General features: G+C 40.0%; 3 protein-coding genes across 6 annotated transcripts in view; 2 read left to right on the forward strand and 1 right to left on the reverse strand.

Annotated features, from left to right (window-relative positions):
- LOC118362427 (pleckstrin homology domain-containing family G member 3-like) overlaps nt 1–1,751 on the forward strand; it is a 57,624-nt gene extending 55,873 nt beyond the window's left edge. For all 4 annotated transcript variants that reach the window (XM_052486165.1, XM_035742748.2, XM_035742749.2 and 1 more), the window contains one exon: nt 72–1,751. In XM_052486165.1, the coding sequence (XP_052342125.1) occupies nt 72–886 (815 nt within the window). In that variant the 3' untranslated portion in view covers nt 887–1,751. The remainder of the gene's footprint in view (nt 1–71) is intronic.
- Nucleotides 1,752–2,617: 866 nt separating this feature from the next.
- Nucleotides 2,618–14,080, forward strand: xgb (x globin). The gene is made up of 5 exons (XM_035742752.2): nt 2,618–2,902; nt 8,686–8,793; nt 11,063–11,183; nt 11,289–11,369; nt 13,973–14,080. The coding sequence occupies exons 1-5, from the start codon at nt 2,742–2,744 to the stop codon at nt 14,078–14,080; spliced, it is 579 nt and encodes a 192-aa protein (XP_035598645.1). The 5' UTR covers nt 2,618–2,741.
- A 191-nt stretch (nt 14,081–14,271) lies between these two features.
- On the reverse strand, nt 14,272–17,227 carry LOC118362428 (signal recognition particle 14 kDa protein-like). The gene is made up of 5 exons (XM_035742751.2): nt 17,066–17,227; nt 16,570–16,642; nt 16,134–16,246; nt 15,738–15,770; nt 14,272–15,554 (listed from the first exon to the last, which is right to left on the reverse strand). The coding sequence occupies exons 1-5, from the start codon at nt 17,087–17,089 to the stop codon at nt 15,465–15,467; spliced, it is 333 nt and encodes a 110-aa protein (XP_035598644.1). The 5' UTR covers nt 17,090–17,227; the 3' UTR covers nt 14,272–15,464.
- Nucleotides 17,228–18,427: the final 1,200 nt, after the last annotated feature.

Here is an 18,427-nt window from a genome sequence, read left to right on the forward strand (position 1 = left end):
ACTCTAATCTGCAAAGCTAAAATTATCAAACTGATGTCCCTTATCTCTGCCCTGTCTTTCTGTGTATGCAGGTAGGCCTAACCTGACACTGTCACTCAAATCCTATGAGCAGGTGGTCGTGCATGAGCGGAGGACCCCAAGCCCAGTCCCAAGTCTCAACTCTGGGGCTAGCTCACAGGTCACGTCCCCCTGTCCCAACAGTCCTCACAGCCCAGTGCAGACACAGAGTTTCCACTGGCCAGATGTCCAGGAGCTCCGCTCCAAATACACTAACCACAGGCTGGACCTTGGTTCCTCCCACCCATCACCTGTCAGCCATAGCTGCTCCGTCCCAGAGAGGATGCAGAGTTGCACTGAGGGCTTCAGTACCTCATGGAGCCCCGATGGCTACTCATCCAGCTGCAACTGCCCCACAGACACTAACAGTGGACTAACAGACTCACTTGAGACTATGTCATCCATGGACCACCAGGTTGGGGGTTCTGTTGGAGAGGCTCAGCCCCAGCTTCCACTTTGCAGGTGGCACTCTTTTGATCACTTGCTAGGAACACTGCCTCTACAGGAGCTGCAGAACCTTCAGGAGACAATGAGGAGCTGTTACATGGCTGGTCAGGCTACCCTGCCCAACGAGCACAAGGTTATTATAGTAGAGAGGGTTGCTGGCGATGGGCCAGAGGAGACTGGAGGGAAGACGAGAGTGGAGGAACAAGGGGCTAAAGGAAAGACCAAACTTAAAATCTCGAAAAGCCTTGATTACCAGTACTGTGCCAAGAGATCTGCACTGACTTCAGGCAAAAAGATCGAGAGTAGTCTGGTAAAAAACCTTCGAGCAAAATTCCAGAACTTGGGATCAAACACAAACACTGTAAATGCCCTGCCTATTTGATCGCTTTCTGTAAATAATGAAATAAGCTTTTTCTTACCTATATATGCAATTGACGTCGAGGAATATGACTATAAATACTGTCTATTAGGCAGTAACTACTGCTACTGTGTCAGGAGTACCATTTTCATTTTCTACTTTTTGTCTGTATTATCCACCTTCTCACATCACTCTTTTCTCACTTCTGGTGTTACCTACTAGGGATATTGAACAATCAAGGGCACCCCATGGGAAAATATGTTGTGACTTTGTCAAATGTGTAAATAGTTGTAAATGTGTCTTGTTCTTACACCATCATGAAATGTGTTTACATAAAGAGAATGACTATGTATATAAGGAAAATGGTGTTGATAAAAAACGTCAGCATCTTGAAGTAGATCTGTCCAGATTACCCTTCTTCTCCCCCCCCCGTGTAACGATGCAATGGTCATCCTCTATTTGTCAATCAATTGTGAGGGTCATAAGCAAGGAAATAGTGTAAAGAGATATGCGACTTAATATATAAATGAGAGTAAATCTGGAAGGCTGGGCCACCATTTGTAAGTTATTTATTGCGGATTTACAGCCATTAGGATTCACTCAATCCTATTTGACCTTTGGTCAAAGTGTTTTTCCTTCAGTTGTTTAAAAATGGGAGATGTATGGTCTGTGCTGTCTACTATTCAGCCAAATGCGCCACATTTAGCTACTACTCAATACTATGATTGTTTTCATACATCACTGGAGTTGTTTTCTGATCTATTTCCTTGTTATTTATAAAATGATCCTCGTCTTCCTAGACCTTTTCATTCCAGAAACCGCACAGAATAATTTCATACCTGAAATGGCATATATGCTCAATAAAATCTGAGCTATTGAAATTACAATACATCTGTTTTTTTTGTGGTTAATGTCAGTAGGAAAAAAAATCAAATATGAAAAATGGATTTCCATGTCTTGCTGAGTTAAGTTATTCTGAATGACTGTGTCTTACTATTGCAATATCCTAACATCCCTTTGCAAAAATCCTTTTTAGGTCATAACTGAGTGACGGAAATAATGTATAACCATATTAGGGGGGAAATTCAGGCAGAGATGTTTACAGAGGATCCATTATCTGATAGTGACCAACAGTAAAAGTTTAACAGACTTGGTAGCTTATGCTGTTCCTGATGTTTGAGCAGTAACACATGACAACGGAACAACTAATGCTGCTCTCAGAAGAGATTTATAAACAGGATATATCAAACCCAATAGTTTATTACAGGACTACTGACTTAATGCAGTGTTCTTCAATCTTGGTCCAGGAGACCCACAGGGTGTGTAGCGTTGTGTTCCAGCACAGCCCCCACACCTAGGTGATGATCGATTCAACTACCTGATCGAGTCAACCAATCAACAATCCCTTGGTTGGTTGAGTTGAATGTTATAATAGCAAGTACCTGGCTGCCCTGAGGATTTAAAGACTCCCAGTTGGTACAAACACAAGATTGTAGTCTATTTATTGGACATTGTGACTGAAATATGATATACATATTATAAAACTTCATTCATGTTTAATCATATCTCTCCACATTGTTTTAATGGTCATTCACCTACATGGAAAATAGGTTAGATCTATATGCATAACCTACTACAGTAGGCCTGGGCAGCATTGCGCTTTTAGCAATTGTTCTAGGAAAGAAATGGTTCCCCGCCCCTCAAGGTTAGAGGATTAACTCTTATGACGCGCTCAGGCGTTCTGGATGTCACTGAATCCCATTCATGCCTGAATGTACATGTACAGCCGCGCAAGAGGCTGAACCATATCCCAGGTGCGCAGACGTTTCTTTCCGTGTGTTTGAACTACTTTTTAGTCAATTTTGCTGTAGCAAGAACAATGGGCTGCGCAATATCAGGGGTGGCACCGAAAACAGCTGGAGAGTCTAAGACGGAGGATTCTGTTGCGCATCTGAGCAAGGAGCAGATTGAGATGATCAAAGAGTCGTGGAAAGTTATCCAGGAGGACATTGCAAAAGTTGGAATTATTATGTTTGTCAGGTGAGATGTTCTGATTCAATTTGTTTTAGTTATTTGTAAGCAAGATACATTTTTGCTTTATTAGACTGAATATTTTCATAAATGTTTATGGTACCTCTCATAGAAAGGCAAAACATTATCTTCAACACTATTGCTCTCGACTTAAAATAACAGCGCTATTACATTTCAGATATGATTGAATGAGTTGCGTAGATCAAAGACAGTTGATGACCACAGGGACTGCATGATGACTGACTTATAATAATGAATGACACGACTACAAACCCAAAAATGTACCAACAACTTCACATTATTCAAACTGTTATTACACATTAGTTTGTCTTTTTGGTAATTATATCTGCAATACACATGACTGTGGAAACGGGATCAAATTGTAGGATCAACACATTATTATACACAATATAACAATTTAAATAAGAACTGGCCCCCATCATCCTAATAAAATGTTGGCCCTCCTTGTGCTGCCTTATACAAAAAGCTCTCAAGACATTTTTAGGGAGAGACATTTAGTCCACAACCGAGAGGGCTTTTGGGGCTCAATGATTGAATGTGGTGCTTACATCATCATCTTACATCATGTCTCAATATTACATGATAAATATACAGCACCAGGCCTATTGACAAACGAAGACACTCGCAGCAAAGAAAATACATATCAACAAACCCAATAGCCACCCTTTGAAATGTAATAGTTTGCAGAGTGAAAGAAAACCAGATTGAACAGTTTATGCAGTCCTAGTTTGGTGCTAATGTAGTCTGACATTATGGCTGTTGATGGAGAGAGAGACCACCAGGCACAGCACAGAAGATAGCTCTATGCCCAATCAGGGCAAAAGTACTCACAACCTTTCACTTTTTCCACATTTTGTTGTTACAGTCAATTTAAAATTGATTAAATTTAGTTTAGCCTTGTGTTCCAGTACAGCACCAACACCTAGGTAACATGGAAGTGGAATTTTGTTTTTACAAATGTTTACAAATGAATAAAAAATGAAAAGCTGAAATGTCTGAAGTCAATAAGTATTCAACCCCTTTGTTATGTTAAGGCAAACCTAAATAAGTTCAGCAGTAAATATGTGCCTAACAAGTCACGTAGGTATCATGGACTCACTCTGTGTGCAATAATAGTGTTTAACTTGATTTTTGAATGACTACCTCATTCTACTGCAAAAAAATGTACTTCATGTCCTTAATACAAAGCGTTTTGTTTGGGGCAAATCCAACACATCACGAAGTACCGCTCTTCCTATTTTTAAGCATGGTGGTGGCTGCATCATGTTATGTGTATGCTTGTCATTTTTTGGGATAAACAGAATAGAGCTAAGCACAGGCAAAGTCCTATAGGAAAATCTGGTTCAGTCAGCTTTCAACCAGACACTGGGAGAGGAATTCACCTTTCAGTGGGACAATAACCTAAAACACAAGGCTAAATGTTTGCTGGAGTTGCTTACCAGGAAGACAGTAAATTTACCTGTGGCAGTTTTGACTTCAATCTATTTTAAAATCTATGGCAAGACTTGAGAAGGGTTGTCTAGCAATGATCAACAACCAATTTGACAGCTTGAAGAATTTTGATAACAATAATGTACAAATGTTGCACAATCCTTCGAGACTTACCCAGAAAGACTGAAAGCTGTAATCGTTGCCAAAGGTGCTTCTACAAAGTATTGATTCAGGGGTGTGAATACTTGTATAAATGAGAGATTTCTTTATTTCGTTTTCAATAAATGTGAAAAAAAAATCTAAAAACACGTTTTCCTTCATTATGGGGTATTGTGTGCAAATGGTTAAGATAAAAAAAAATATATTTAATCAATTTTGTATTCAGGCTGTAACACAATAAAATGTGGAACAAGGGGTATGCATACTTTCTGAAGGTAATGTATGTGAGAATGCTGTTCATTGACTACAGCTCAGTGCTCAACACCTTAGTGCCCTGACTGCCCAAGCTCATCACTAAGCTAAGGACCCTGGGATTGAACACCTCCCTCTGCAACTGTATCCTGGACTTCCTGACGGGCCGTCCCCAGGTGGTAAGGGTAGGAAAAAACACATCCGCCACGCTGACCCTCAATCAGGGGTGCGTGCCAAGTCCCCTCCTGTTACTCCCTGTTCACCTAAGACTGCGTGGCCGCGGACGACTCCAACGCCATCATTAAGTTTGCTGATGACACGACTGTGGTAGGGCCTGATCACAGACGATGATGAGACCACCCACAGTGAGGAGGTCAGAGACCTGGCAGTGTGGTGCCAGGATAACAACCTCTCAACATCAGCAAGATAAAGGAGCTGATTGTGGACTACAGGAAACGGAGGGCCCAGCACTCCCTCATTCACATCGACAGGGCTGTAGTAGAGCAGGTCGAGAGCTTCAAGTTCCTCGGTGTCCACATCAATAAGGATCTTTCATGGTCCAAACACACCAACACAGTGGTGAAGTGGGCATGACAACACCTCTTCCTTCTCAGGAAGCTGAAAAGATTTAGCATGGGCCCTCAGATCCTCAAAAGGTTCTACAGATGCACCATTGAGAGCATCTTGATTGTCTGCATCGTTACTTGGAATGGCAAATCCTTGGAATCTGACCTCAAGGCACTACAGAGGGTAGTGGATACGGCCCAGTACATCACTGGGGCTGAGCTCCCTGCCAACCGGGGCCTCTATACCATATGTTGCTGCTACTGTTTATTATCTATCCTGTTGCCTAGTCACTTTATTCCTAGTTATACGTACATATCTACCTCAATTACCTCATAACCCTGCACATGGACTCAGTACTGGAACCTCTTGTATATATCCAAGTTATCGTTACTCATTGTGTATTTATTATTATGTGTTATTAGTTTTCTATTATTTCTCTATTTTCATTCTCTTTGCATGGTTGGGAAGGGCCCGTAAGTAAGCATTTATTTCACTGTTAGTCTAGGTCCTACAACAATAGGGCTCATCTAGAAATCTACTTATCTTGATATCCATCTCACCTAGTAACAGAATTATACTATAATGTATTCAGGTCTACATTCAGTGCAGCATATGTCTAGAATACGAAGTTGTTTTTGTTTATTTTCTTTTGCATTATTACTTTTCTTCTCTGTCATTAATTATATTATTTTAAGCTTCTAGTCATTTTGACATAATTCCATATAATGAATGTGTCATTTGAAGTCCCCTGAAGCATGTCTCTTGTATCATCAGCCAAAATTCAGAAATGGAAATTGAAGTGTATGTGCAAAGCTCTTACACTCCACTTCATAACATGATGGACCAGAGGGATGAGGGAAAACACAAACATGGGAAGGGGAGGAGATAATTAGCAATATAGAGGGAAGATATTCATGCATGGATCCTATAGATTCTACAGAGCTTTTATGGTATGTACCGTATATAGTGATGTATGCATTATGGAACCCACAGCAGGGCATTGGGTTTAGTGATTACATGACTATTTTAAGAGGGACCAATTGGAGGTTTACTTAGTAGAAATGCAAAGATCATGGTACAGCTATATAGACACTCAATCATCATGTTACTTTTTAATGGCACGTTTACAAACATATATTTTGATCAAAATAATCAAAAGTTGTGTCTCATTATGATAGATGGTGAAATAAGTATAGCCAGTTACATTGTAATGGCCTAGCAGATAATAAGAAAAGACAATCAGTATTTACCTGGCTAAAGGAGAAGGAATGTAATATCTATTGTTTACAGGAAACCCATTCAACAGTTTTAGATGAAGTTTTGTGGAAAAAGAACTGGGGGTGAAATATACTTCTCCCAGGGGCAAAGAGATTCAAAAGGGGTGATGGTTTTAATTAACAATAATTTTGATCCAAATGTGCAAATTGTCCAAACAGATCCTCAAGGGAGATGGATGATTTTAAATATGTTATTGGACAATAAACAGATATGTCTTATTAACCTATACGGTCCGAATAATGATGATCCAAGCTTCTTTGAAAATATATATAACAATTTATCAACTCTACATTCAACACTATTATTATTATTATTATTATTAGGGTAGGAGATTTTAATACGGTCTTAAATACCTCTATGGACCGGAAAGGAAATCACACTACAAACTATCACCCTCAGGCACTTAAGGAAATCATGAATGTCATGGATATATTGGAATTAGTGGATATTTGGAGACTTAAATACCCTGATCTAGTGAGATATACATGGCGGAGGCTTAATCAAGCTAGTCGCCTTGACTACTTTCTTATACCATTCTCTCTGGCACCAAAAGTTTAAAAAGTGTTGATAGGGGACAGAATGCGGTCGGATCATCACATAATTGGCATAATTGGCATAATTGGATCAAAAGAGTCCATATTAACTAAGGAAATTGAAGGACTAACAGTACAGTTGGATAGCAATAAAAACGGTACTATAGAGGCACAGAATAAGTTAGAGGAAAAACAAAAAGAAATTGAGGAACTTATCCAAGAAAGATCTAGTGCAATATATTATAATAATAAAGCGAACTGGATGGAATATGGGGAAAAATGCACCAAATTCCTTTTCAATATTCAATATAGAAATGCTACCCCAAAAAATGTACTAAAACTTGTTACAAATGATGGAGTCATGCATGATTCACCAAATTATATTTTGAAAGAGGAAGTAAAGTACTTTAAGAATATGTTTTCATTTCAGGCTCCTCCATCTCCACTAACCGAAGCTAATTGTAGGGATTTTTTTCCTAATAATAATGTTAAAAAAATATCTGTACAGAAAGACTCATGTGAAGGCCAAATTACAGAGGAGGAACTGCTTGATGCAATTGGGGCCTTTGAGGATGGAAAAACTCCAGGGCTGGATGGCATACCAGTGGAAGTATACAAAACCTTTTTTGATATACTCAAAGGACCATTATTGGCTTGTTTTAACCACTCCTATATAAATGGTAGATTATCAGACACGCAACAAGAAGGTCTGATATCATTATTACTGAAACAGGACCCACGTGGTATATATAAAGATCCAGTCCATTAAAAAAATTGGAGACCTCTTACACTTCAGTGTTGTGATGCAAAAATCCTAGCAGAATGCTTGGCACAGAATTTAAAAAGTATTGTCAGATATTATTCATCCTAATCAGACAGGTTTTTTAGATGGACGATACATTGGAGATAATACATGCACGCACTAACACAAAAACACACACATTCTGTGCCTGCACTGTATCTGAGCTTATTGTGGCCTTTTGGAACTGATGTACCATTTGACTCTGATATGACTGGGTCTGAGAAGGCAGGGGAACTCATTACAGCACTGTAAGGGGAGAAGGAGAGAAGGCTATACTGGTCACCCCTGACACTGAGTGGTTTGATGCTGTGTGTGATTGCAGCCCGTAGTAGGCCTGGAGTCCAGCAGGGAAGAACTGATGATGAGAGCGCAGCCAGGACTGAGAACTACAAGGGGCTCAGTGGTACAATCAGATCTAATGGAGAAGTTCTTAAAATCACTGCGTGGCTCAGATGGGATGACTTGTAATGCCACCTTGAAGACAGATATTTACAAGCATAGAGACAGGCAAGGCTTAACCAAATCACAATATCAACAGATAATTCAACACTTGCATTATAAAAAACATCAATAATTACTTTCAACACCTTATTTACAGCCTTGCTTGTACTCTGTTATGTAGTCAGTGGGAGAACTTGGAGGATGGAGGGATGTTTTTTGTGAGGGAATGGATATGTCAGTTTGGTTTAAGGCAGGCTTTATGAAGCTGGCTCTTGGAGGCTCACGAATGTCTCTTGTCTTGGTAACAGGTTGTTTGAGACCCATCCAGAATGCAAAGATGTATTCTTTCTCTTCCGAGACGTGGAGGACCTTGACAGGTTACGGACCAGCCGGGAGCTGAGGTCACACGGCCTGCGGTCAGTCGCCACACTACACTGATTATTTTTCTGGCAATTTTGCATTGATATCGATGTGAGGTTCCTCTTTCATCCAGCTCTCCATTCTGTTGAAGTCTCTACACTGCACAACTCTCAAGTTCCAAACACTACAGCCGTTGTGGTATTATTACATTTCAAATGTCAAAATCTCACAATGGAGCATGACTGATTATATTGAAACAAAGGAATTTATGACATACTGTACAATTTAAGTTTCCTATTGCAAAGACACTGTTTGTGTCCCTATATGAGATGTAAAAACGACAGTAACATGAGAACAAACTACAATGAACATCACATAATAATAATAGTGTTAATGTCAATAGGAGCTGTTTTCTAGCTGAGACTGAAGAGCTGTCATATCCCATCTCTGGCTGGCTATTATCACACACTGCTGCCAGTGAAGAACACTCTTATGCTCCATATGCAGTTCTCCAATGGTGTGTTTACTCCATTCTGTTGTGTCACTGGGTATGCTGAGCCTCTTTGTTTTTCTCACCTTGAAAGGCCAATAAACCTATTTAAGCCTGATGTCTCCACTTACAGTTTTTCTCAATAGCGTACAAGCAATTTTGGGATCTGTGTTGAAACAGACCAACAGCAGAACAGAAATGATCAAATGCTCAAATACATTTACAGAACTTCTGATCTTTTTCTTATTTTAGTACGTGACTTGCATCAGACCACCTTTTGCAAAACTTTAAATACAACTGTCATCAGTGAATATAAAATTCTGTTCACAAAATATAACACATTATTTTCATCAGAAGACACATGTGTGCAACTGTGTTCTCTGTTTCTGGCAATCAATAAACACTGCTGTATAGAATTCTATATCACCCCATCAGTGTCATACCATGTACAATATAAGGAAAGATCTAGGCTCGTTACATGTCATTTCAGCAGCCAAAACACCCACCATATCAGATCGTTCTGAAATACTTTCTGTAGTTAGAAACAGATAAGATTAGCATTCCTGCAACATTATTGATCTCTGAGAAATTATGCTAATTCATTGCACCCAAATTGGCCAATCCCGCCCCAACATTGAGTATACAGTATCAGGTCTCTATGTCTGACAAGTAGTATGGAGCTGCAGCTCAAAGTATTGTTTCTTCATTCTATGCAATCTATTCTTAACGAAGTTGTTGATGGTTTTTTTCCACTGTTCAGAGAAATAAATAAATAAATAAATAAAGAAATGAATTTATGTGTCCCATCCTACATCCTGATATTTGACCACTAGATGGTGCTGTTCCTGCTGTTATGGGATTTTTTTTAAAGAACCCCCTTTATAATAATAATAATAATATAATAATAATAATACTAACCCATTGGTGTTAAAAGGATAGTTCACCCAAGTTGCAAAATTACATATTGGTTTCCTTACCCTGTAAGCAGTTTATGTACAAGGTATGACAGCAACCCATGTTTTGGGTTTGTTTATCTTCCCACTGTTTCAAATACAAACTTTTTAGCATTTGTGCCACAAATCCAATGCAAGTCAATGGTACCTATATTAGCATTTTCACACTTCATATCCAAGTCATCCTAAAGTATCTAAAAATGCATTGTGTAACTCAATGATGTTACTTATAGATGATTTGAATATGAAGCGCAAAAATGCTAATATACCTACTGTTGACTTGTATTGGATATAGTTTTGAGGAATGTATTTATGTTCTGAGAAAGCAACTACATTTTAAAAACAAATGTACTGTTTTGCAAAAAGCCACAGAGTTATGTGTCTTGTGAACTCTGTGTCCTCTGAACTCAACAACATTGTTCCAAAAAATCCTTCTACATGATCGAGATTCTTTTTTAAATCTAAGGTATGGAGGCTGCAGTGGCATTACAGGAGAAGGCCAAGTGGCCCTCAAACCACTCACACGGACATTAGTACAAATGTCCTCACCGGCGGACAGGCTAAGAGGGAGCGCACCCATTTAAACTTTTGTGCGTATTTATTGTTCTGCATAAAACTCCCTAAATCAAATCAAATCAAATTGTATTTGTCACATGCGCCGAATACAACAGGTGTAGTAGACCTTACAGTGAAATGCTCTTTAATGTCAAATACAGGCCTGTAGGCAACAATTAAACCACGTTCAGCGTTCAATGTTGTAGAAGAATTGTTGAGAGGATAAAAGATGACAAAATAAATTGGACTGCTGTATGATCAGTGATGGTCCAAGGTATGCCTGTCAGGCTGTCTTTCATAACCAAGCCTGTCTTCCTGTTCTCTCAGAGTGATGTCCTTTATTGAGAAGAGTGTGGCCAGACTGGAACAGCTAGAGAGACTGGAGGTTCTGGCTGTGGAGCTGGGGAGGAGCCACTACCGCTACAACGCCCCACCCAAATACTACAGCGTAAGACCCACACACACTGACAATGCATGTTAAGCAAAGTTACTGTTTGCATTTCTATAGATATTCATATAGATCATTTCCTGTTCTGATGTGATTTATTTCCAGTATGTAGGAGCAGAATTCATCTGTGCTGTCCAGCCCATTCTCAAAGAGAGATGGATCCCTGAGCTTGAGGAGGCGTGGAAGGTACACAATTAAATCTTTTTCGGCGACCACTTTGATTTAATGCGTGGGTGTCAATCATGAGAATCACGTCTGAAACCAATTCTTGTCCAAGATGTCCCTTGGCTTTCTGCAGTGCCAGAGTTTTCCACATCCAATGACACATGTCAAGATGGAAATGGTCACCTGTGGGAGAGAGGTAACTGACATGAAAATGAAAATGACCAGAAATGACCATATTGAGAATGGCATGGCTCTGTCACATGATGGCTACTACAATATATTTTACATGTTAGCATCATGTGTGGTAACCCTACTTGACATACTTTGCAAAGTATTACTACATTCATCAATTGAAATAACAGTTTTAGTAAAATGTAAAACTGCGCTCACATAGATTTAACTGTGTGTTAGTGTGTATTATGTAAATAGTGTGTTTTAGACAGTCACTGTGTTTTTTAAAATTGGTTTTATGCACCACAGGATTCTGGTAAATCAGGGCAAGTTTTACTGAGTGCACTATCCAAGTTAAATATACTGAAGAAAAATCTAAATGCAAAATGCCACAATTTCAAAGATTTTAAGGAAATTTGTCAATTTAAATAAATAAATTAGGCCCTAATCTATGGATTTCACATGACTCTACAGGAGTGTAGCCATGGGTTGGCCTTGGAGGGCATAGGCCTACCCACTTGGCAGTTAGGCCCACCCACTGGGCAGCCATGGCTGGAGCCAATTAGAATGAGTTTTCCCCCACAAAATGGCTTTATTACAGACAGAAATATTCCTCGCCAATTGCACGCTCCCTCAAAACTTGAGACAACATTGTCATTGTGTTGTGTTACAAAACTGCACATTTTAAAGAGGCCTTTCATTGTCACCAGCATAAGGTGCACCTGTGTAATGATCATCCTGTTTAATCAGCTTTTTGATATGCCACACCTGTCAGGTGGATGGATAATCTTGGCAAAGGAGAAACGCTCACTAACAGGGATGTAAACAAATTTGCGCACAAAATGTGAGAGAAATAAGCTTTTTGTGAGTATAGAATATTTTTTTAATTTCAGCTCATGAAACATGGGACAAACACTTTACATGTTGCTTTTATATTTTTGTTTAGTGTAAATTAGATGAAATGAGTGGAAGCTCTATAGTTTACTATTAACGTTCCAATGAAACTGTCCGTATTGGCCTCTAGTGTATTCATGGAGAACTACCCTTACAACTCCAATCTTATTCCTGGGATCAGCTCCTGTGCCTAGGATAAACTACTGGTCCTACTAATTTACGTGGAGTGAGCAGTATTTCCTGACCAGGAACATTCCAGGCTCTACTTATTTCCTAGTATAATGCATTCCTGCACTCCCCTAAACCTAGACTGTTAATACATTGTACTTACAGCTGTAGTGCCAACCAAACACTATACTATTAATACATTGTATTTACAGCTGGTACCGCCTACCCTAACCATAGTGATGTAGCCTACTTAGACCAGTAGTGCTAACCCTAACTTGGTACTAAACTCATCAAAAAAAGAAACGTCCTCTCACTGTCAACTGCATTTGTTTTCAGCAAACGTAACGTGTAAATATTTGTATAAACATAAGATTCAACAACTGACACATAAACTGAACAAGTTTCACAGACATGTGACTAACAGAAATTGAATAAGGTGTCCCTGAACAAAGGAGGGGTCAAAATCAAAAGTAACAGTCTGTATCTGGTGTGGCCACCAGCTGCATTAAGTACTGCAGTGCATCTCCTCCTCATGGACTGCACCAGATTTGCCAGTTCTTGCTGTGAGATGTTACCCCACTCATCCACCAAGGCACCTGCAAGTTCCCAGACATTTCTGTGGGAAATGGCCCTAGCTCTCACCCTCCAATCCAACAGGTCCCAGACGTGCTCAATGGGATTGAGATCCGGGCTCTTCGCTGGCCATGGCAGAACACTGACATTCCTGTCTTGGAAATCCCGCACAGAACGAGCAGTATGGCTGGTGGCATTGTCATGCTGGAGGGTCATGTCAGGATGAGCCTGCATGAAGGAGGATGTCTTCCCTGTGACACACAGCGTTGAGATTGCCTGCAATGACAACAAGCTCAGTCCGATGATGCTGTGACACACTGCCCCAGACCACGACGAACCCTCCACCTACACATCGATCCGGTTCCAGAGTACAGGCCTCGGTGTAGCGCTCATTCCTTCGATGATTAACCCGAATCCGACCATCACCCCTGGTGAGACAAAACCGCTACTTGTCAGTGAAGAGCACTTTTTGCCTGTCCTGTCTGGTCCAGCGACGGTGGATTTGTGCCCATAGGCGACGTTGTTGCCGGTGATGTCTGGTGAGGACCTGCCTTACAACAGGCCTACAAGCGCTCAGTCCAGCTTTTCACAGCCTATTGCAGACAGTCTGAGCACTGATAGAGGGATTGTGCGTTCCTGCTGTAACTTAATTTTACAATTGTGTGAATTTAATTGGATTTTTACAAATTCTTTGAAAGACAGGGTCCTGAAAAATTGATGTTTATTTTACTGAGTTGACATTAAGACACACAAACCTTGATTATAATTCAACATTATTACAGGTGTCCTCATAATTCCATTTTGTGTTTCTGAACCAGACCCTTTTCCTGTACCTAACCAGGCTTATGAACCAAGGCTACCAGGAGGAGAGGAACATACATCACCAGGTGGGAGCCTCCCCCAATGAGAGGAACACTGCCTTATAAGAGACCTGGCTGGCCCCAACTCAAGAGATGGTTGAACATGCACACAGCCATGTTGCTGAACTGTGTATATAGTGTATTTATTACTTACTGACCTTTTTCTACTTTGCTCATGTTATCAGCCTACAATGTAAAGTCAAACAGTCTATTCCTTATTTTATTTCAAATCTATTTCAGTCTTTAGATCAACAAACCACTGCCATATTGTCATTTATTTTGAAGGGAGAAAAAAAAAAAAAAAGATCAATTTACAGTAACATCAGCTGTATTCCTCATCAATGACATTCTGATACAGTAACATAAATGGCAGATGAATGTCAAAAGCGGCAGCTCTGCCTTTGTCTGTCACATTCACTGGAAAGTAATTATAATCCTTACAGAGCATTTCCATGGTTAGGTGTACACCCAGTAAGGTGTAGTGATAGTTTTTGATGTGGTTAAAAACAGGTTTCTCTCTGTATCCATAAATCAAATATGCCTTTCAGCTGCCAGTAAATATACTAAACCATTAAGTTTCAAAATACTTTCCCCTTAATCAATATTCCATCATGACACATCCATCCCACAAATTAGATGATTAAACACAGGAAACAGCACATTTCTAAGTACCAAAGCAGCCTTGTGTCAGCTAACTTTGGGACCCTTCCTCTACAGCTTGCCTTACAAATGAATTTACATGACTGTTGAAAAAAATAATTGGACCAATAAGGAACTCAACCACTTAATAATTTTGTCTTAAGAAATAACAAAAAACTAACTCAGGATCTCACTTTCCATCATTAAAATAATATTAATTTGAATAGCAAGAAAAAGCATTCGGCCCCAAACATAACAAATGTATATGGCATCTTCACTCATAGTACACAGTAATAATCTATCCACAAATGGTTAAGACAAGGTCCAATTGGAAAGTAAATCAGAACTTTAGTGAAAATGTAATCAAATTGACAAGCAAACCAAACTGATGGATAATTCAAACATAAATAGACAGGGCCTAGTAGTTCAAATTAAAACGATTTGAAAGGCAATTCATCAACGTGCTCCAACCTTTCAGTGACTCCATAAATGAATGCAGCTCCGTGTAACTTTGATCCACACCATAGATGGGGGGCACCAAAAGGCAGCCCACTTGTAGTTTCCTCTGAGTGTTAAACATCCTCAGCTCTCCCTTCCTCCCTATATAGACCGATGCCATTCACTGGCCAGGGATGAGACATTGCTGTGACAACAATGGCATGATGTCAACGCTGTCCCCAAGTGGAGGATGGTGGGCCTCAGGGAACATATCGGAGAAGGTAGGATGGAGGTAGAGATGATAGTTGGAGCACCTTGGAGGTGGTACAGGCCAGTGTGGATTCCCCCAGTACGCTATGAAAGAGTCTGTTGCTCATTGGGTGGCTTTGGTTTTCTTGCTTTTGCTTTTCTTGTCTTTCTTCTTGAGCCCATCCATGTGAGCTCTCAGGAGGTTAGAGTATGCCTGGCAAGTTGAGAAGGAGAGCAGACTTTTAGAGACATTTCTCAAGTCAAGAGGAGAATAATTTAAGTGATTTGCATAATACCCTTTAAACATTATACATCTAAAACAAACAATACAATGTGCATTCAGTGTTCCAGTGACCCATTTGTTAGAAAAACCAAACCTCAATGTCCGAGTACCTACCATCTGGAACTTGATTACTTCTTTGCTACTAACCTGGAAATACAAGGAAACCCCTGATTAGCACTACTGTCTGCAGAGTATAGCATATCAACATAATGTTTTAGTTCATTCCTTTATGGATTTATTTCAACATAGATAGCTACTCTGAGGAGAAATGTACCTTGTCTACTACACCTGTGATGTGGATGTCCCACCTAGCTATCTGAAGATGAACGCACTAACTAAGTCGCTCAGGATAAGAGCATCTGTTAAATGGCTAAAATGGATGGACAACAGCAATGGACAACCTTTGATTAATAAGTAGAGATGGCCTAATTGCATGACTAGGAAATAGTTGTATTGTAATGCAGAAAACATCATCAACAACTTCATTGCCACATGATGCTGTAGACTTACCACTGTGCTGATTTTCTTCTTGCCATCTGACGCTCTGAGTAGACACTTGTTGTCTGCTGGTTCATAATTCACTGGGTGACCTTTCCTGGGGACTGGTTTGGTTCTCCCATCATCTGTAAGGTTAGTGACAACACATTACAGCCGGGCTCTCCAACACTGTTCCTGGAGAGCTACAATCCTGTAGATTTTTTTCTCCAACCCTAACCTAGCACATCTGATTCTAATAATTAGCTGGTTGATTTACAACTGGGGTTGGAGTGAACACATACAGGAGGTTAACTCTCCAGGAACAGGGTTGGAGAACCCTGCATGACAGGTAATCAGAAATCTAAAAACAGGACATAAACAGATTATTAACATATCCTGGAATAATTTAGTTAAGGAGAGAACACCCAGTAGCCATCAAAAAAGTAAGTTGACAAATGTGAGAACTTACATTTCTTTAACGTGATGGCAACACTGCCTGATGTCCTGCATTTCTGGAACAGGCGTGTCAGCTCCGTCAAAAACTAGAAGGAAAATAATCCGACTGAAGTTTGTAGATAAAATGATACAATGTGGTAGCCATATGGCAAATGAGCGAGCTAGCTAGCCAACATGTCCCCGTTTGTGTAGTTCATAGATTTAAAAAAAAATCTAGGTCGTATAGCTAACGTTGTCTTGTTATTTACTTCTAAATAAATGTGATAGAAAAAGATATCCATCTATAAATATGCTATCACGCGGACCACAGAAGCAATTCAAACGAATAACGTTAGTTCGCAAATGCTAGCCGAATGTGCCTAGCTATCTAGCTAACGTTACTGGGTATGGTTAGCGAAAAGGCAGCAGTGATTGATGCCAATGCACAATACCTAGCAAATTAAACCAGTCCTCTAATAATGTCAATTTCTAAGATATACTACATTAGTCGATGGGGTTTTCTAACTTACCGAGTCGTTTTCAAGTAGTACCATGATGTTCACTGCAATTATTCAGCTTGCTGGCTCGCCCGTCAGAAGCACACGTAGCTAGTACAACATGAAACGCCGCCCCGTGACCTTTCAACTTGCAAAGTACAGCACTTCTTCTTCGATGAGGTTTAACGGCGGTTGGCATCCAATAAATATTGCATTACCGCCACCTAACAGACTGGAGTATAACTCCCTTATACTTAGCTTGAAAAAATAAATAAACACATACTCTAAATACTGCATACCTTGTTGGGCTATCCCTCTGTACTGGTACAGATCTACGACTGACACCACTCCTCTAAGGATCGCTCCCCTTGACACATCTTCTTCTACGTTCTTCACTGTCTAAGCATATGACAACTTCTGCATACACTAACCTTGAAAAACTCAACCTGACTCTCCCACCGGATATTTCTGAACCCTAGCCCCATGGGCACCCCTACAATTAACCTCTACTTTCCTCAATGCTACACATTTCTTTGTCTCATGCCCTTCTGCACACTTCTCACACCTAGGAACCTCCCTCCTACACACTGCTGTCACATGCCCATAAGCTTGACACCTGTAAAAACAATGTATTTGGCATAAAAGCTTGTACAGAATAACTTATACATCCTAACATCACTCAAAGTAAACACAGAATATTCTTCTTCTAATTCTTCTTCTATGATATCATGGCAGTCTGTCAATGACCTTTTAAAGTGCATGCCACCACCTACTTGGCTGGAATGTAAGATCAATCATGATCTACCCATGATCTATCTTAGATCATGATCTAAGATCAATCATGATCTTCTGAACTACCATGAAAATAAAATGCAATCTTCCTGGCTGCTGCCAGGCCAGGAAAAGCATTGAAGTGCAACACTGCAAAATGTGCAGTTCTCCCTGCCTTCCATTTCAACAGTAACATCGGTTACCGCCAATATCTCTTTTGCCATCTCCACAATAACCTTCAACCTGGCATTTCTGCTTTCCTCAACCTGAGTCGTATTGATTACCTTACCAATAAAATCTAAAAAGTCAAAGTGTCCTTTGACACCAGACATTCATGAGCACAATATTTCCAGGACCATCAGAAGCACCAGTCCGAAAGTAGGTCCACTTACTACAGGTACATCCATGTCAGATCCATCAGTCTGACAGTAGGTCCACTTACTACAGGTACATCCATGTCAGATCCATCAGTCTGAAAGTAGGTCCACTTATTACAGGTACATCCATGTCAGATCCATCAGTCTGAAAGTAGGTCCACTTACTACAGGTACATCCATGTCAGATCCATCAGTCTGACAGTAGGTCCACTTACTACAGGTACATCCATGTCAGATCCATCAGTCT

This window comes from Oncorhynchus keta, chromosome 29 (assembly GCF_023373465.1).
Source record: "Oncorhynchus keta strain PuntledgeMale-10-30-2019 chromosome 29, Oket_V2, whole genome shotgun sequence".
NCBI classification, from domain to species: Eukaryota; Metazoa; Chordata; class Actinopteri; order Salmoniformes; family Salmonidae; genus Oncorhynchus; species Oncorhynchus keta.